This window comes from Prionailurus viverrinus, chromosome C1, assembly GCF_022837055.1.
Source record: "Prionailurus viverrinus isolate Anna chromosome C1, UM_Priviv_1.0, whole genome shotgun sequence".
Lineage (NCBI taxonomy): Eukaryota > Metazoa > Chordata > Mammalia > Carnivora > Felidae > Prionailurus > Prionailurus viverrinus.
Window position 1 is genome coordinate 163,049,667 of NC_062568.1, and position 20,646 is coordinate 163,070,312.

The 20,646-nt window shown below is 37.4% G+C and overlaps 1 protein-coding gene and 1 pseudogene across 10 annotated transcripts in view; one reads left to right on the forward strand and one right to left on the reverse strand.

Moving 5' to 3' along the window:
• DOCK7 (dedicator of cytokinesis 7) overlaps positions 1 to 20,646 on the forward strand; it is a 230,239-nt gene that overhangs the window by 14,690 nt on the left and 194,903 nt on the right. For all 10 annotated transcript variants that reach the window (XM_047869911.1, XM_047869912.1, XM_047869913.1 and 7 more), the window contains exon 2: positions 10,628 to 10,733. In XM_047869911.1, coding sequence (XP_047725867.1) covers positions 10,628 to 10,733 — 106 coding nt within the window. The remainder of the gene's footprint in view (positions 1 to 10,627; positions 10,734 to 20,646) is intronic.
• On the reverse strand, positions 4,677 to 5,269 carry LOC125172211 (nicotinamide riboside kinase 1-like; annotated as a pseudogene).

Consider the following 20,646-nt stretch of genomic DNA (forward strand, 5'->3'; position numbering starts at 1 on the left):
TTTGTTTTCTTAGGCCTTTAGTGGTTACTGGTCCACTGTGAACCTAAATTCCCGAAGAGTTCAACACAGGCTAACTGATAAGTGACAGGGCCTCAGACAGGAGTTTTATTTGGCCAGCCATGAAAGATAGGAAGCAGATCATAACAGTGGTGGTGGTTGTAATTACAGTGCTCCTATTAATGTGTTAGTGTATACACTAGACATTTTCACTGAGTATCTTTAGCTGACCTCATAGGCTAGGTTTTTGAGACTAGAGAACTCATTAATATGAACTGCAGCTAGAATCATCGACTTTTGGAAACTTACTTTCAAGGAAATAGGCCTTAGGAGCTTTGTGGATCTGAATACAAACCCTGCCTCTCTACCTTTAATAAGCTTGGGAAGTTCCTTTATTTTTGATGTTTATCTAAAAATATCTGTTTTTTTCTGACTACAAAATAATATATGGTGCTGCAGAAAATTTGGAAATACAAAAGGCCCAAAAGAGAAAGTAAGGATCATTCATAATTTTAGATTTAGACTAAAATCTCTAATGGAGCTTGGATTCCAGTGATAATCTTTGCAAAAACTAGAAATAGCCTAAATGTTTACCAATAGAGACTGCTGGCTAAATATGTTCTGGTTTACCCATATCTTGACCTCTGTAGCAGATAAAAATTAGGAGAGCAGTGTTTAAGAGTGGGGCTCCATGTTCAGATCTTGGTTTTATTCCTTATTAGTTATGTGACCTTAACCTCTTGATGCTTAAGTATCCTGATATAATGCCTACTTCATAGAGTTTTTCTGAGGATTAAATGAGGTATAACAAATCTAACCCTTTACACAGTATCTGGCACACAAGTTGTAAATGCTTGATAACTAGTGTTAGACCATTACTAATTTAATGTGCTGATATGGAAAGATTCCCAAGATATATTAAGTGTATAATATAAGGTATCAAAAAAGTTTTTTTTTTTTTTTTTTTTTCCCAACGTTTATTTATTTTTGGGACAGAGAGAGACAGAGCATGAACGGGGGAGGGGCAGAGAGAGAGGGAGACACAGAATCGGAAACAGGCTCCAGGCTCCGAGCCATCAGCCCAGAGCCCGACGTGGGGCTCGAACTCACGGACCGCGAGATCGTGACCTGGCTGAAGTCGGACGCTTAACCGACTGCGCCACCCAGGCGCCCCGAAAAAAAAAAAGGTTTTTTATTGTACGATGTCATATGTGGACATTAAAAAGTAGATGCATCTTTTTTTTTTTCTTGTGAAGTTTATGTATTTATTTGAGAGAGAGAGAGAAAGAGAGCATGCAGGGGAGGGGCAGACACAGAATCCCTAGCAAGTTCTGCGCTATCAGCAGGGAGCCCAGTGTGGTACTCAAACTCATGCACCTTGAGATCATGACCTGAGCTGATAGCAAGAGTCAGACGATTAACTGACTGAGCCACCCAGGCACCCTGTCACATCTTTTTCTTGAAGGATACCTGATAAAATATTAAGTGGTTACATTTGGGGAATAGAACTGGGGATTGGAGATGGTAGAGAGATGTACCTTTTGTTTTTATCTCTTTGTGAAATTTGAATTTTTTAATGCCAGGTACATACTCCTTTTGTTTACTGTCTTTTTTTTTTTTAAATTTTTTTTTTGTCTTTAGTTGGAGATAGTATTTTTTTTAACGTTTATTTATTTTTTTGAGACAGAGAGAGACAGAGCATGAACGGGGGAGGGTCAGAGAGAGAGGGAGACACAGAATCCGAAACAGGCTCCAGGCTCTGAGCTGTCAGCACAGAGCCTGACGCGGGGCTCGAACCCACGGACCGTGAGATCATGACCTGAGCCGAAGTCGGCCATTTAACCGACTGAGCCACCCAGGCGCCCCTGTTTTCTGTCTTAAAAGATGTCTTTCTGGGCCGCCTGGCTGGCTCAGTCAGTAGAGTATGTGACTCTTCATCTCAGGGTCATGAGTTCAAGACCCACTTTGGGTGGGTGTGGAACCTACTTCAAAAGATGCCTTCTTTTATAGAGTTGTTTCTTTTTTTTTTTTTTTTTTCTCCAGGTTGGAAAATCGTATTTCCTCTGCTTCTCATAGTAACTTTATTTACATAACTGTAGGGTTTGAACATAGTTCTGGAACCAGACCTTTGCAGATATGTTAAAGACATATTAGAGACTATTTTGAGATAAGTGAAAATATCATATATCTTGTTTAAAAAGAAGAGTTTCACATGGAATAGAACATTGTGTTTCCGTGTTTCGCTTAGCAAATGGGACAATAATGATGTCAGCAAGGTTCTTAAAGAAAAGGTTATATATTTAGAATTCTTCTGTGGATTCAGATTTCACCCCCCTGTCCCCCAGCAAATATTTACCTGTTTGGCAGTAATAGATAAAAAGTCATAATTTCTTGTCCTTTCCCAATCAATTAAAAACCAACCATACTTACAAATTAGTCTTCTCTAAAAGGTATTTGGAAGTTTCATAAACTGAGTAGTCTCAAAGTTCATTCTTACTCCCTATCTCCTTTTCTCTGTTTGTACTCTTATACCCATATCTCCATTTCTCTCTTTCTCTCTCCATTGTCTCAAATATGAGGTTGTAAAGATTAATAGGATATAGTCCCTGTCTTCAAGAAGCTCACATCTGTTGTTCCATTCTAGCATTCTTACCTAACTACTTTCCTGTGGGGAAAGAACTATGAAAATTTCTCTCTATTCCCATTTTTTCACTTCAGCTTAAACATTTATTAAGTACTCAGGATATGCCAGGCACTCTGCTAGAGGGTGCAAAGGTAAATGAAGTCCCACCTTTTACTGCTTGGTTTCTTGCAAGGAGATTGGTAAATAGATTTCAAAACAATTTGATAGATGCTATGTCTGCGATATTGTTTGGTTATCACAAGGAGATAGTTTTTGATAGAAAAGTGCCACCAGACAGAATTAAAGAATATACATTTTCTTTAATGGCAGAAATTAACATGCTTTGAGACATTTGTACAAAATAAGAGCCAGAATAGCATACTCCAATCAGAAGTAAAGTTTCCTTGTCCTCCCTAATTCCTCAAGAAATTGCAAAGGTGCCTCTGAAGAGTGAGAATGTGCCAAGCCTGAGAAGCCAAGTTCTCAAATCCTTCACTGTACCTTTTTTTCTTCAACCATACTTTTATATTGGAGGGTTGCATTAGTATTCCGGAAGAACCTGCCTTGCAATTTATGTGCTTCTATCAAAGAGAATGTTTACAAACCTTTGGGCTTTCCTACTCTTGAAATCAAACGTTGTCAGCAAGGCCAGGTTCTTAGTCCATGGTGAAAAGCAGTGTGGCTGGTCTGCTGCCTGTCTGAATTAGCCTCCTGGAAACTGTTTCCTTGAATGTATATGGATGAACACAGAGTACTTGGAAAGGACAGAGGAGGAGTATCTAATCTGAGTGGAACAGAACAGAAATAATCAGGCAGGGCTTTATAGAGAACATGATATGCTTCTCGAAGGGTATTTGCCTCATCTGTACTCCATAGTTAGTTAGTTTTGTCCATTAGGGTAGATTGATAATAACTGAAGAGTTTAAAGCTAAATTGCTGACATCATTTGTATCTTTGAAAAATAGGGACATTTCTTGGATTACTATAATAATAATGTTACACATATTAAAAAAACAATAATTCTTCATTGTGTTATACCTTGTCCATATTCACATTTCTCATTATCCCCAACAATGTGTTTTGTAGCTAGTTTGTTCAAATCAGGATCCAGTTAGGAACCATTCATTACATTTAGTTTTATCTCTCAGTCTTTTTTTCTTCTTTTAAGTAGACTTTACTTTTTTCATATGATGTCTTTTTTATGCTAAACGTTACTCTGTCTTTAGATACTCATCATGCTAATTTGTTGAAGAGACTTGTGGTACAGAATGACCTGCCTTCTGGTTTTTGTCTGATTGCTTCCTTTGGCACTAGTTTGTTTTAGTGTTCTCTGTATTTCCTGTAAACTGGGTGTTAGATGTATAGGTTTGATTTAATTCAGGTTAAACATTTTTTTGGCACAGATACTTAGGAGGTAACACAATGTTGCATTTCTTTAATCTATTGTTTTCTTTTTTTTTCTAGTAAATTTTGATTTATCCAATGTGACTGCTACTCCTAAAAAAGCCTTTATTTGCAGGAGGTAGGCAGTGGCATTGGATGGTAACGAATATTAAAAAAAATTACAAGTAGAAAAATATCACCGTGCATTATATCTAAGGTAAATGCTTTGTGTTACTTGATCTGTGTGTATATGTACACACACATCATACACGTTTGTATTTGTATGTACAGAGACACATATATACACAAACACATCGACACATACAGACATGATAGATTGCATATATACTGGATTGTGATGTAAGCCTTATTTTGTACTCTGGGTCCCATTCAGAAAAGTTTGACAATCATTAGAGGAACTGACTCATTGTTTGTGAGCTATGCTGTATCTCTGCACCCCTTGGAGTGAGAACAGCTTATCAAGGTAAATTCCTATACCAAAGGTATAGACCACTATTTACTGTTCCACATATTGGGGAAACCATGTGTGATAATACAAATGAACCAACGGCTGTCATCAACCAAACTACATATTATGTATTGTTAAAAGTTCTTAAACATACTCCTTTGACTTTCCTAATTCATTTCAGGAAGGATTTAGTCCACTCCATCTTTATGTTGCTACTTGCAAACACTTTTGCTTTGCTAGTTCTTATAGTAGATCTTCATACATTTGTGGAAAGAAGTCCTCTTCAGATTTTGTTCTGCCTAGGTAAACCATTTCCCACCTGATGTCTCCATTTCTTGTCTGTGCTTTAGATAGATGGGCCACACGTGGCCATCCAAGTACCCTGGAAGGGTTTGGAGGCTCGTAGACCTTTGTACTCTTCCTCCCCTTAACGTTCTTCATATGGAGTGGTCAGAAAGTAGCTCCTATGTTCCATAGAGTGTCAGGGGCTTATAATTAAAGAGAAGGAAGCCTTCAGTGATTAATATGGGAAATCCCTTAGCATTTCCACAGTCTGTTGATACCAATGAGTGTCTTGGGCTTTTCATCCAGCAGGAAATGGTGGACATCATTTTTTCCACATTAAGTGCTTCAAGCATGTCATACTGCAGAAATCCATTTGTATTTGTCTCTATCTCAGACTGTGGCTTAAAGAAATCATCCTGAGATATGATCCTGCAGTTTGGGAGATGTTTCTTAGCCAGTGTTATCTTCCTGCCATTTGTCATACCACTAATTCCAATGACAAATGTTTTCATAATTACTTTTGAAAATCACGTCTTCCTAAAGTTTCCAGGTGCCAGTTTGAGTCCTCCCAGGCAAAGCGGCAGAAATGCTGGCCAGGTGGATACCTGTCACTGACCCACCGCAACCCCCAAAGATTGCTAACTGTGAGGCTCATGCCCCTCTTTCCACATCCTTACCGGGGCAGAGGTGGCCTAGATCTAATCGATTGTTTTTTTTATTTTGCTCTTCATTGTCTTTAATGCCAACTATACACAGTGGTACAACTATGATTCAACCCGTCAGTCACCAATCTTGGGTTTGGATAGTCATAACACTGCTGCTCTTTTCCATTTTCTTTTGGGGATTTTTAGCTAGTCCTTTTTTGCCTTGTCTCTGATGTATTCTCTTACCTGATATATTGCCTGGTGTATCCTTCTACCGTTCCCTTCTTCTCTGACTTTTATGTTATGTATAAACAGTGTCAGTTCCAAGAGATCTTATTTTCTTCTTTGACATAGAACATTGTGGCTCTTTTTTGTGACTTTATAGGAAAAGCTCAACTAAACTTTTTTATTTTTGTCTAAACTCTCCTTACTCTTCTTTTTTGTTAAATTGTATTTATTTATTTTTAGATTTATTTTATTTTTTAAGTAAACTCTACGTGGGACTTGAACTTAGAACCCTGAGATCAAGAGAGGTTAAGGTCTACCAGACTCCCCTCTCCTTACTCATCTTTACTAAGGTTTTACTTTTGATCCCATGAAGAATGACTAGAGATGAGAGAGGCCCAGATTGGTCATTCTGGAAATCATAGTCAGATGGGGCATCTGAAAGTGGGAGGAGATTAGAAGAAAGATTAAATGCAACATAATTTCCTTCAGGATGTGAGTCCTTGTTGGTTATTTCCAATATCCTATGGTGAATGACCTTAGTGAGTGCTTTCTCTTGTGAAAATTATAATGCCTGTTGACATAATGAGGGAGCTTGTGGAAATGGAGAGAATTGATAAGAAGGCAAATAGGTCAAGTATTCCATCATGTTCTTTTGGGTGGGGAAGACGGTATTCTCTCATAATTTAGGAGCATGAGTACCTATGGAATTTTTGATTTATTCTTTCCACTTTGCAGTTAATATTAATAGCTTATTAGAAGTAAAAAAGGCTTCCTTGTATTTCCCTGCTATAGAGCTATCACTAGGAGAAGGAAAAATAATTATTGGAAAAAGCAATCTACAGTAGTCTCCCATTATCCACAGTTTTACTTTCCGCTGTCAACCTCAGTCAGAGAGCAGATGATTCTCCTTCTGACCATCCAGCATGTCTCATTTTAGTAGTAGCCTAATGTCACGTTGTAGTGCCTACAGCATTCACCTCACTTCGTCTCATTATGTAGGCATTTATCATTTCACATCACAAGAAAAAAGAATATAGTACAATACGATATTTTGAGAGAACACATTTATATAACTTTTATTACAGTATAATGTTTAATTGCTCTATTTTATTAGTTATTGTTAATCTCTTTGCCTCACTTCTAAAAAAATTATTTAAATTCAAGTTAGTTAACATACAGTGTAGTACTTACATAAAACACCCATTGCTCATCCCAACAAGTGCCCTCCTTAATACTCATCATTTGTAAATTAAACTTTTTCATAGGTAAGTATGTATAGGAAAAAACATATAGATAGGGTTCAGTATAATCCAGAGTTTCAGGCATCCACTGGGGGTCTCAGAACTATTCCCTATGGGTAAGTAAGGACTCTTTTATGATAAAGGACTTTAACTGATATAGGAACTATATTTATTCAGCATTTTTTTTTTGTCTTGAATACTTCGGGCCATAGTGTGGTTAAGAGATTTTATTTCTTGGGAAAATTTTCTCAGTACCATTCCATGAAATCTTTTCATGCAGAGGGTCTCAGTATGAATACATCCCTTGTTTGGGCAATATTTTTATTGCTATCATAGCCCATATGGAAATGGTTTTTATTTTCAAGTTACTACTAATTTTATTTTGGGGGGAAATTTTGTCATATAGAAATAAGACAAATATTTGTAGCATGGGGATTATCTTTTGTTGTATGTCTCTTTTAATAAAGAAAAGATCATCTCTTTTTGAGGAAACCATATTTCACTTAAGTTTCACTGCTTAACATCTTCTGAAAACAGGATATATCTTCCACTTAATTGATGGTATGGTGGTTAATTGGCAATTTTTTTTTCTTAGCTGTACATGAAGTAGTAGCAGGTCTTAACAACTAATGACATCCTGTGTTTGATAAAATTCAGATTACTCATGGTTTAGCCCCAGAAACAGTGAGGTAGTGCTGAGATTGGTAGACCAAGTTGAACAGCTCTGAGGAAGGGAGACACAGAATATTTGTTCTATGTTGCCGTATGAAAAACTTTTTCATATTCTCATCTAAGTCTTAAAAGAATCAGGAGATTTTAAGGCCTTTAAACTAAACACAATAGTGAGCACCCATAATATAGGCTTCATTAAGAGGACTAAGGGAAATTCTAAACTGAAGTGAACTTTCTTGTCTTCTCACATCTGGTGGAAAGTACAGAGAATTCCCTTCTATATTTCCCCAGCAAGTTTCCCTTGTTATTAACATCCTGAGTTAGTGTGGTACATTTGTTTTAATTGATGAGCCAATATGGATACATTATTATTAACTACAGTCCTTAGATTACATTGGGTTTACTCTTTGTGTTGTACATTCTGCAGGTTTTAACAGATGTATAAGGAATCTATCTACCATTGTAGAATCATACAGAATAGTTTTGCTGCCCTAAAAATTCCCTATGCACTATTTATTTGTCTCTTCCTTTTCCTCCCCATTCCAACCTGGGCAACCCCTATGTTTTTTAATGTCTCCATAGTTTTGCCTTCTCCAGAATGTCACATAGTTGAAGTCCTACAGTAAGTAGACTTTTCAGACTGGATTGTTTCACTTGCAGTATTCTTTTAAGGTTCTTCCATGTCTTTTGTCACTTGATATCCTATTTCTTCTTGTTGTTGAATAATATTGCATTGTATGGATGTACCACACTTTGTATATCCATTTACCTACTGAAGGATAAACTTCTAGGTTCCAGCAGTTATGAATAACGAATTAGTTTTTTATAACACACAAAAATGTTCTAAAGTACCTCAGATCACTGAGGTAATTCAGTATCTTGAGATTGAAAGAAAAACTTTTTCACCTTTGTATGAAAAGTTTCTAATTGAGTAGTAGGCTCAAAACAGTGCTTGACAAATGTGTGGAATGATTGAATATGAAAAAAGGAAAGGGGTATGGAAGAGAAGAAAGAGGGGAAAGATTGTATCATAAATTTGGATAATTTTTGGAAAATGAGATTTTGTAGAAATTCAGCTGGAAATTTGAACGGGGACCAAGATGCAAAGGGCTCTGAATTCAGAGCATGAGAACACTGCAGGATGCAAGTATCATCAAGCTGGCCCAGAAACCAGGTCATTAGACCTGTTTCAGCTGATTTGCAGTAAAATGGTAGGAGAAAGTAGGGTTTAGCTTTTGGAAAAGAGTAAAAAAAAAAAAGCAAAACCCAGAAGGCTAGTTTTGTGAAATAAGGAAGTGGCCAGTTGGTGATCGTAGTGTAGAAGTTAGATAGTGACTACAGAAAGTTAATTGCACAAAATCTATGGATAGTGGTGTTTATTTTATGTTGTGTTATAATTTCTTTTTTGGGGGGTTATAATTTCTATTTAATAAAAATGTTACTAATGCGGGGATGTTATTTATTGGATTTGGGACTCACTGAATATTTTGCTTTATAGTTTTGGAAAATGTAAGGAAAATGGGAGACTAATGAGGTATAAAGTCATTTGAATTTCTTTTTTCCTTTTTTAATATTTATTTATTTTTGAGAGAGAGAGAGAGAGAGAGAGAGGGAGAGAGAGAGAGAGAATGAGCAGGGGAGGAGCAGAGAGAAAGGGAGACACAGAATCCGAAGCAGGCTCCAGGCTCTGAGGTGTCAGCACAGAGCCCGACCTGGAGCTTGAACCCACGGAATGTGAGATTATGACCTGAGCTGAAGTTGGATGCTTAACTAACTGAGCCACCCAGGTGCCCCAAAAGTCATTTGAATTTCTAAAATATTTCTGTTTCAGAAATGCTATTTCAGTAAATTTGAAATACTAGTATGCCCCCAAGGGTCACTAACCAGCTTGAAATTGTGGAACTTTTAAACTCTAATCCTAATTCAAGTAAAGATTTATCTGTTGTATTATGGTAATTCTTTTGTGATCTACTTCATTTGTCAAAAAGTTCAGTAATATTGTATATTTCATAGGGCTAACCAGTCACCTGTTTTGAGTGCCACATGCTAAATATTTTAGGGAAAACAATGGTGAATTAAACACTGCCTCTTTTTATATAGAGTGTATATAGAATGTGGAAAAAATAACTAGGAAGGAGGAAAATGCATTAGATTATAAATGAAAGGTGGAATTATTTTTGTTTGGGGTGAGCTATCATAAGTTTGTATACAGTTCCTGTCATTTAGGTTTTACCCTCAAAACTAGTTAAGAATTGAATTTGTGGATACAGAACAGAAACAACATTGTGGAAAACAATTTATGTTCACTGACAAGAATTTGGGAAAGGACATGCAAGGCTGGAAACAGGTGATTAGGGTCAGATCGTGGAAAGCCATTAATGCCATAGTATTAAGGTGATTTTCTGTTACTTAAGTAAAAATAGGGAATAGTTTTCTGGGGCATGAATGAAGAGCTAACAATATTAGATAGGAAAGAAGAGTTTTTTTTCTTCCTAATTCTTTGTTTATAAAATGTTTTAGAATTTTATATCTTTAAGATATGCACATTTTAATACATATATCTTAGTATAGCTTCTTGCTCTGTCGTAAGCCAAAATATGTTCCCTGAAATGCCATATACAAAAAAAACCTTCTGTAAGTTGGCTTTCACTTTTGTGTCCTACATCAGCATAAAGATGTTGTACTGTAATTACAGGCAGTATTTACTGAAATATCTTACAAATTTATGACCCTATTGATACTCTGAGATTTTGTTGGTTTTTAAATGGATATTTAATATACTTAGTTTCTTACCATTTTAAACTAAGTTGTTTTCTTTTTAATTTTTTTATATGTTTATTTCTTTTTGAGGAAGAGAGAGACAGACAGTCGGAATACAAGCAGGCGAGGGGCAGAGAGAGAGGGAGACACAAAATCTGAAGCAGACTCCAGGCTCTGAGCTGTCAGCACAGAGCCCTATGCGGGACTTGAACTCATGAACCACAAGATTATGACCTGAACTGAAGTTGGACGCTTAACCGACTGAGCCACCCAGGCTCCCCGGTTGTTTCTTTTTAAAATAATATATTTGCTTTCTTTGTTGTAGAACTGTGGCTGCTGAAGTCAGGAAGCAGATCTCTGGACAATACAGTGGTTCTCCCCAACTGCTCAAAAACCTCAACATTGTTGGTAATATATCCCATCATACCACAGTAAGTAGCATATTTAAAATATGGGATGTTACTGGTATGTTACTGACGAGGCCATGACAAAATAGTGGAAAGACAAGACCAATGGATTTTGGGTTCCATCAGTAGTCTCATAAACTTACTTGTTGCTACCCCTGTCTTTCCTGAAATTTGAGTTGGAGAATAATGTTAGGAGGTGTGATACAGGTGTTGATTTCTGAGTCAACTTTGAAACTTTACATTCAGGATTTATCAACTCTGGAACTTTATAGGTAAGACTTCCCAGATCCAAGCTGATTCATTACAGGAACCTTTAGGAATCTGTTCTAGAAATAGTTACTGAAGGCAGCATTAGATAAATATGTGGATTTGTAGTATTGTATGTCCCCTTTAATAGAAGGGAATATACAATTATTGAATCATTGCCTTAACCAGGTGCTATGTCAGAGACATAAACATGTTTTTTTCTTTTTTTAAAGTTTTATTTATTTATTTTGAGGGTGAAAGGGGGAGAGGGGCAGGGAGAGAGGGAGAAAGAGAATCCCAAGCAGTCTCTATGCTGTCAGTATAGAGCCTGATGGCCTCCGTCTCACAAACTGAGATCATGACCTGAGCCAGAATCAATAGTTGGATGCTTAACCCACTGAGTCACCCAGGTGGCCCTAAACGTGGGTTTTCTTATTAAGGAAACTGGCATGAGGATAATCAATTTTGATAAAAAATGGATACTTATTAGAGTAAGAATATAAATTAAAACTATGCCTCTATTTGTCAAAAATTAAAAAAGTAGTTAAGAGTGACTTTTGGGGGCACCTGGGTGGCTTAGTCGGTTGAGCGTCTGACTTCGGCTCAGGTCATGACCTCGCAGTTCGCGAGTTTGAGCCCTGCATCGGGCTCTGTGCTGACAGCTCAGAGCCTGGAGCCTGCTTTGGATTCTGTGTCTCCCTCTCTTTCTGCCCCTCTCCCGCTCATGCTCTGTCTCTCTCTCTCTCTCTCTGTCAAAAATAAATAAACATCAAAAAAAATTTTGGGGGTGCCTGAGTGGCTCAGTCGGTTAAGCGTCGGACTTCAGCTCAGGTCGTGAGCTCACAGTCTGTGTGAGTTTGAGGCCCACATAAGGCTCTGTGCTGACAGCTCAGAGCCTGGAGCCTGTTTCAGATTCTTTGTCTCTCTCTCTGCCCTTCTTCCCCTGCTCATGCTCTGTCTCTCTCTGTCTCAAAAATAAATAAAAACATTAAAAAAAAAAAGTGACTTTGGTGGAATTATGTATTTACACTTATTTTTTTAAAGTTTATTTATTTTTGGAAGAGAGTGCGTGCATGCGTGTTCAAGCAGGGCAGGGGCAGAGAGAGAGAGGGAGACAGGATCCAAAGCACGCTCTGTGCTGACAGCAGAGCCCTATGCGGGACTGGAACTCAAAACCGTGAGATCATGACCTGACCTGACCTGACCTGAAGTCAGAGCCTTAACCGACTGAGCCACCCAGGCGCCCTATTAACACTTCATTTAGGTACTAAACGGTACCAATTATTGAAAAAAGATGGTATGACAGAATATAACAGTTTGATTGCCTAGTAATGACATGTTTATAATGTTTGTGTTTTTAAAAGTTTTAAAGATGAAGTTTAATAACAGTTACATGCTGATTGGAGAAACTTTAGAATATATGGATTTCTGGGTGATTTCAATGTACATGGAGGTGATTCTTTTAATACCCTCTCAGAATCTTGAACTCCTTTTCTGTACTGATAACCTATGTCTTGTATCATACCTCAGCTACTCACTTCCATAGTCATACCTTAGATTTGGTCATTATAAATAATTTTAACCCCTTTGTAATCTCAGTTTTATGCTTCTTACTCTCTGGCTACTACGTCTTATCTTTCTTGCTCTCTTGTTTTGGTATCCTGACTCCCAGCTGTCTTTCACCCCCACCAGAATCTAGAATCCATGATTCTAACTTTTTCCTGCCCCTCACCTTTCAATGTTTTCTTTTCTTTCCTTACCAAACTTAAATTATTTGTTGATCGTCATAATTACTCTCTTGCATATACATACCCTTGAGTTCCTTAACTTCTCATGTCATCAGCACACCCAGAAGTGCTTTTCAAATCCAGCTCTCTGCTTGTTTCATACCTGCACTTAGCTGAGTGTGGCTCGAGAAAACACAATCCCATTGACTGGTCTCAGTTTATGACCACTCACTTACGTTGGCTTTAACATTTCCAGGCAAATAGTATATTTTCCTAGTCCATTCATTCTCCTACTGTTTTAGTTCACTTATTTCATGCCTCCTTCTCTTAACCCCTAATTGCTGATTCCCATTTTCACTCCTAGGATGACTTGGCTTCATATTGCACTTGTGAAAATCGAAACAGTCAGAAAAGAACTTCCACAGACTCCTACCAGCATTTGTGTTCACCGATTGTCATCTGTACCCATGTAGTCTACCTGTTTACTTGTTACTCTAGATGAACCAGTAGTGAACAAGTGGAGGGATTAGTTAATCCCTACTTCTCTGTTATTCAAATACAGTACTTTAAGAATTCTCTCTTCTCTTTTATCACCTTTGCTCTTTATTTTCCTGATCATTCCCATCAGTATACAAACATACTATTATTTCTCCCATGAAAAAAAATCCTGCTTTTTTGCCCTACATTTCTACCTGTCCCCAGCCTCCAGTATATCTTTGCTCTTCTTTGCAACACAGTTCCTTCAAAGGGTTGTCAGAGCTTGATGACTGCAATTTTTCTTCTTGCATTCTCACTGGTAAAGTACTTTTTTAAACTATGAGAATCTTTAAACATACACAGAAATAGACTAGTGTAGACATTGTTATTTTCTTACTTAACCACAATGCTGTTATCACACTTAACAAAATTAACAGTAATTCCTTGGTATCATCTTATATACAGTACATGCTAGATTTCTTTGATTATCTCATAAATATCTTCATAGTTGGTTTATTCAAATGGAGATCCAAATAAAATTTATAGATGGGATTTAGTCTTAGATCACTTGTGTTAAAACCAAACCAAAAACAAACAAAGCATTTTCTCCCTCCCCCAACTACTACTACTACTACTACTACTTCTTCCTTTTCTTCTTCTTCTTCTTCTTCTTTAACTGTTTAATTTTTATTTATTTATTTTTTTGAGAGCGAGAAAGAGAGAGAGCAAAGTGGGGAGGGTCAGAGAGAGAGGTAGAGAGAAATCCCAAGCAGGCTCTGGAGTGTCAGTGTAGAGCCTTTTGTGGGACTCGAACTCATGAACTGTGAGATGTTGACCTCAGCCAAAACCAAGAGTCAGATCCTTAGCTGACTGAGACACTCAGGCGTCCCTGCCTCCCCCAGTTTCTAACTTTGTTTGATTTTATGCCATTGACTTGTTGAGAAAATCAAATTAGTTGTCTTATAGAATTGCCTGCCTTTTGGATTTTATGTTTGCTTTTCTGTAGACTTGTTTCTGTATCATTTCCTGTAACTGATTAGATTCTGGTTCAACCTTTTTGAAATTTCTTCCCTTATAGACTCATTCTTCTATCTTCTGTATTTCCTATAACTGTTTAGATTCTGTTTTTTTTAACAGCCTTATTGAGTTTTAATTCACATACCAAACAATTCACCCATTTAATTGACAAAATCAGTGGATTTAATATGTTCACAGAAATGTGCAACAGTCTCCACAGTCAATCCAGAACATTTTCATCACCTCAAAAAGAAACTCTTCAGCTTATCACCCTTGTATCCTCCTCTGCCCCAGCCCAAAACAATCGCTGATCAAATACCAGAATTTTTTTTTTTTTTTTTTTTTTTTTTTTTTTTTTAAATTTTTTTTTTCAACGTTTATTTATTTTTGGGACAGAGAGAGACAGAGCATGAACCGGGGAGGGGCAGAGAGAGAGGGAGACACAGAATCGGAAACAGCCTCCAGGCTCTGAGCCATCAGCCCAGAGCCCGACGCGGGGCTCGAACTCGCGGACCGCGAGGTCGTGACCTGGCTGAAGTCGGACGCTTAACCGACTGCGCCACCCAGGCGCCCCTCAAATACCAGAATTTTTGATGGTGTACCAGAAAGGATTGAAAGAGATCTTAGCACTAAATATGTCAAATTCCAACACAATGATTGTTGAAATAAGATAATATCTTAACATTGCCTGTGAGAGGTTTTGTAGTGTTTCACTATTGCTTCTCATCACCCTTTAACCCTAGGTATTGCCCAGCCACTTTCTTTTATAAAATCATGTTGCAGTCTCTTGCCTTGGGTCAGTGAATACAGGATCTTTCCTTGGAGCCTTGCAAAATAATTTATAATTGTAATCAGTTCATCACCATATTCCAAGACTAACCCAAGCATCTGTCTCTGCTGGGCATCAGAAAGAAGAGAGATAGTTGTATCAAAAATAAATTTGTTTCCATGATCCAAGTCTAACTAATACCGTACCTTGAAAGCCAGTGACCTGTGTGAGTTTGGGGAACAAGATCATTTATCCTATATTTAGTGTTTTAAAGAGAGTGTCATAGCTTCCTTCCCTACCCTAAGACTTACTTTTGATATGGCTGGTCATTCTTTGAGGGAAGATTAATTCTGAATTAGACAAAAACAAGGACTCCCAAATTTTGTCTTTATTTTCAATGAATAGTCGTTTGTGACACTTTGAATCCTGAAAGGTGTGCTGCCCTGCAAGTAATACCTGGGCAGAGAAGCATTGACTTAAAAAGATTAAAAAAAAAGGTTCACTTAAATCTGTCTGTCTGTGTGTCTTTATATCTATCTATCTATCTATCTATCTATCATCTATCTATCTTTTTGTATAGTATCTATTTGTATTGTGGTAAACTATACATAACATAAAATTGATCATTTTAACCATTTCTAGGTATACAATTCAGTGGCATTAAGCACATTCACAATGTTGTGCAATTATCACCACTATTACTACTATCCATTGCCAGAAATTTTTCATTATCCCAAGCTGACACCTCGTACTCATGAAATGATAACTCCCTGCTTCCCTCTCTTTCCAGTCCCCAGTTATATTTATTCTATTTCTGTCTCTATAAATTTATCTCCTCTATGTACCACGTAAAGTACCATCATATGATATTTGTCTTTTTGTCTCTGGTGTATTTCACTCAGCAATGCTTCAAAGTTTCATCCATGTTAAGACTGAAGAATATACCATTTTATGTGTATATCACATTTTGTTTATCCATTCATCTGTTGATGAACATTGGGTTGTTTGCACCTTTTGGCTGTTGGTAGTATTGCTGCTATGAATACGAGCATACAAGTAATCTGAGTCTTGATTTGCAATTTTTGGGTGGAGTACATAGACATGGAATTAGTAGATCATATGGTAATTCTCTTTTTTGGTATGATATTTTGGGAACATTCAAAAGATTTCCAATTTCTTTATATCCTCTCCTGCACTTGTTTTCCAGTGATGGATATGAACTAGTATCTTGTGTTTTTGGTTGCATTTCCCTGATTCCACAAATTGTATTATGTATTTTCATTTAGTTCGGTATATTTTTTAAATTTCACTTTTCAGACTTCTGTGACTCATAGGTTATTTGGAAGTGCATTATTTAGTTTCTAAGTGTTTGGAGATTTTCCTGTTATCTTTCTGTTGCTAATTTCTAATTTGATTATGTTATGGTCAGAGAATACACTCTGAATTCAGGTCTTTTAAATTTGTTGAGGTTGGTTTTATGCCTCAGGATATGGTCTGTCTTGGTATATGCTTTTTTGGGCTTTTTTTTTTTTTTTTAATGTTTATTTATTCTGTGAGAGAGACAGCAAGTAGGGGAGGGGCTGAGGGAGAGGGATAGGAGAATCTCTCCTGGGGCTCAATCTCATGACCTTGAGATCAGGACCTGAGCTGAAATCAAGAGTCAGACACTTAACTGACTGAGCCATGCAGGCACCTCTATGCTTTTTGGGGTTTTGAAAAGAATGTTTATTCTGTTGTTATTGGGTAGACTGTTCTATAAATGTCAGTTAAATCCTGTTAGTTGATGTTGCTGTTGAGTTTTACCATATCCTTGTTGGTTTTCTCTTTGGTTGTCTGTCAGTTGTCGAGAGAGAGATGTCTTGAAGTTTCCAGTTATAATTGTAGATATGTCTTATTTTTCCTTTCAGTTCTGTTAGTTTTTGTTTCACATAATTTATAGTTATTTAGTACATACACCTTTAAGATTGCTGTGTCTTCATGTTGGATCATAGCTATTATCATCAGATAATGTCCTCCCCCCCTTTTTAAAGTTTATTTATTTATTTTGAGAAAGAGAGAAAGAGAGCGTGCACAAGGAAGGGAGGGTCAGAGAGAGAGAGAGGGAGAGGGAGAGAAAGAATCCCAAGCAGGCTCTGTGCTCCATTCTGCAAACTGTGAGATCATGACCTGAGCTGAGATCAAGAGACGCTTAACTGACTGGGCTACCCAGGCACACTGGTAATGGCCCTTTTTATATACTACTTTGCTTTGCTTTGAAGTCTACTTAACTGATGCTAATACAGTGACTTCTGCTTTCTTTTGATTAATGTCTGTATGGTATATTTTTTTCCATTCCCCTATTTTAACTTCCTTATATTGTCTTATTTGAAGTGAATATTTTGTACACCACACAGGTGGGTCATATTTTAAAATTCATTCTGTCATTCTCTTTTGATTGGTGTATGTAGATCATTTACATTTAATGTTATTATTCTGCTAGGGCTTTAGTCTGCCATTTTAACTTTTGTTTGTTCTCTCTGTTTTTTGTTTTTCTGGTTTTTTTTTTTAATCTTCCTGTGGGTTACCTGAACATTTTTTATAATTCCATTTTGATTTATCTATAGTGTTATTGATTGCGTATCTTTGTATAGCCTTTTTAATGGTTGCTTAAGATATTATATGCACATAATTTAATCACAAAACTGGTATTGACATTTTACCAATTTAGGTGAAGTCTAGAAATTTTATGTACCTTTCCATCCCTTTACCTTTATTGTACTATATGTAGACCTCCTTAGATAAGCAATAAGAGGAAGAAGTGCCTTGTAAGAGGAAGAAGTGCCTTGTTATTACTGCATATGAGTAGTCCCTATGTGGTCTCCACTGACACTGTGGAAGGCTCATACCTCCCAGAAGGTATGAAAATCTTAGTTCCCTCCTCTGATTTCTGTGATACCGTGCTTGGTGAGGAGTGTTGGATGCCTTGTTACAGCTTTGTGAGGGTGAAGTCTAGCTTTCCACTTGGCCTTGCTTGTGTAGATAGGGTGGGTCCACAGTTTTTCACATTGTGTTTGGCTGCAGTAGAGTGATTATTGTCTAAAACTTTTCTATTTTGCTTTGTTGCCCCTTTCTTTGTCCTTTGGCTGGGAAGAACAGGATTTTGTTGGGGCTTCCGCTAACCCCAGCTTGCATCATCTTTTTTGGTGTTTCTGGTTTGTGAGCTTTTCTAGCTACAATTCTGGAGTACATAAGGCAAAAAGAAATTTTAGGTAACCCACTGTTGTGCCATTCCTTGCATTCCAAGATCCCTGCTGATTTGCCTTTTTCTCTACCTTTTAGAGTCTTGAAAAAAATGTTTATTTTAGAAAGAGAAAAAGAGACAGACAGACAGGGTGTGAGCAGGGGAGGAGAAAAAAGTGAGAGGGAGACACAGAAGCTGAAGCAGGCTCCCGGCTCTGAGCTGTCAGCACAGAGTCTAATGTGGGGCTGGAACCCACGAACCATGAGATCATGACCTGAGCTGAAGTCAGAAGCTTTTAACCTACTGAGCCACTCAGGGGCCCCATACAGTCTTTTTTTTTTTCAGTTTATTTATTCCGAGATAGACAGAGACTGTGCATGAATAGGGGAGGGGCAGAGAGAGAGGGAAAGAGAGAGAATCCCAAGCAGGCTCCGCACTGCCAGCACAGAGACCAACACTGGGCTCAAACTCATGAAACGGTGAGATTATGACCTGAGCCGAAACCAGGAGTCGGACGTGTAACTGACTGAGCCAGCCAGCTGCCCTTGGAGTCTTCTGATGTTTATTTTATATAGACTGTCCAGGGTTTGTAGTTTTAATTAGTGGGAAGAATAGGGAAAAATATGTCTACTCCATCTGCCAGGAAGTGGAAGTGTGTCTTTTGTGACTTTGAGTGTTTAACACTTTTTTATGTGCTAACTGGCCATTCCTCTATCTTCCTTTGTGAATGTCTTATCAGCTTTTCTCCCCCATTTGAGAGGTGGTTTGTTCTGTTATTATTGAGATGTAGGACTTTTTTTTTTTATACTAAAAAACAATTTTTTTTAATGTTTATTTATTTTTGAGAGAGAGAAAGACAGAGCATGAACAGGGGAGGGTCAGAGAGAGAGGGAGATACAGAATCCGAAGCAGTCTCCAGGCTCCGATCTGTTAGCACAGAGCCCGACATGGGGCCGAACTCACAAACTGTGAGATCATGACCTGAGCCGAAGTCGGAAGCTCAACCAACTGAGCCACCCAGGCGCCCCAAGATGTAGGACTTCTTCATATATTCTAGACACCAATCTCTTGTTAAATATGTTTTGTGAATATTTTCTCTCAGTGGAGCTTGTCTGTTCATTTTCTTAACTGTCTTTAGATATATCAGATTTTTCTTTTATGATTATTTCTATGTCATGTCTAAGAAACTTTTGCTTACTCCCAAATCATGAAGATGTTCTCCTATGTTTCCTTCTAGCAGTTTTATGGTTTTAGTATTTATATTTATGTCTATGATCCATCTCAGTTTGAATATATTGTGATGTAAGGATGGAGATTCATTCCCCCCAATATAGATATCCAGTTTTTTCAGCAATTTGGTTGAAAAATATTCCATTTCCCTATTGAATTGCTTCTTTCCCTGTATTAAGAACACCATGATAGTATATTATGTACTTGAGAGAATAGGTAAGATAGGATGCTTATGAGAGAAAACCCATGAATTTAAGAACTTGAAGACCCCCCCGCCCCCGCTTTTTTTAAGTAGACTCCATGCCCAACGTGGGGCTTGAACTCACAACCCTGAGATTGAGAGTTGCCTGCTCTACCAACTGAGCCGCTAGGCACCCCTTGAAGACGCATTTTAAAATTTTGCTCTGTCATTTGTGGCTCCTTTATTTTCAGGAGTTTGACTTCTTTGAGCACAAATGCCTTTATTTGTAGAATTGAAATACTGATTATCTCTAGCTTACAGGGTTTAGGAGAGTTTGAATGAAAACACATGTATTGATAATAATAGCTACTGTCTTTGAGTGTTTATGATATGCTAGTTATTTATTGTTTTACTTAACTGTCCTTAAAATGTTGCTTTACCTGTTGCTAGTTGTTCAGTCCAAAGCAGCATAGATTAATGCACCTCTATTTAGTAACATATACCTGCAAGTCTCAGTGTTTTTATCCAGTTGAACATCCTGTGAAATTACATGTTCATATTTTCATTGTTCTACAACTGCACATTTGTTATATAATTCTTCATGGTTTTGCTTGAAATTTTTTTCTTGTGTCAGATAGGAAATAGAGTATCTTATTAAAAAGTATAATTTCATTGTGGCTAAGGAATTCCGAGAATATTCTATTATTGCTAGTAGATACTTTTACTATTAGTTTCCTGTGGCTGCTGGAACAAATTACCACAAACTGTGTGGCTTAAAACAACAGAAATTTATTCTCTCACAGTACTGGAGTCCAGATCCTGATATCAGTGGGAAGAAATCAAGGTTTTGGTGAAGTTATATACACTCCCTTCAGAGGCTTCCTTCAGAATCAGTTCCTTGCCTCATTCAGATTTTGGTGGCTGCTTGAGGCCATATCACTTCTGTCTAAGGCCAGAATCTTCAAATTTCTCTTTGCTGTGTCTTCATATGGCTTTCTCCTCTGTGTGGTCCAAATAGCCTCTGTCTTCATATGAAGATATATATGATTGCACTTAGGACCCACTCATAT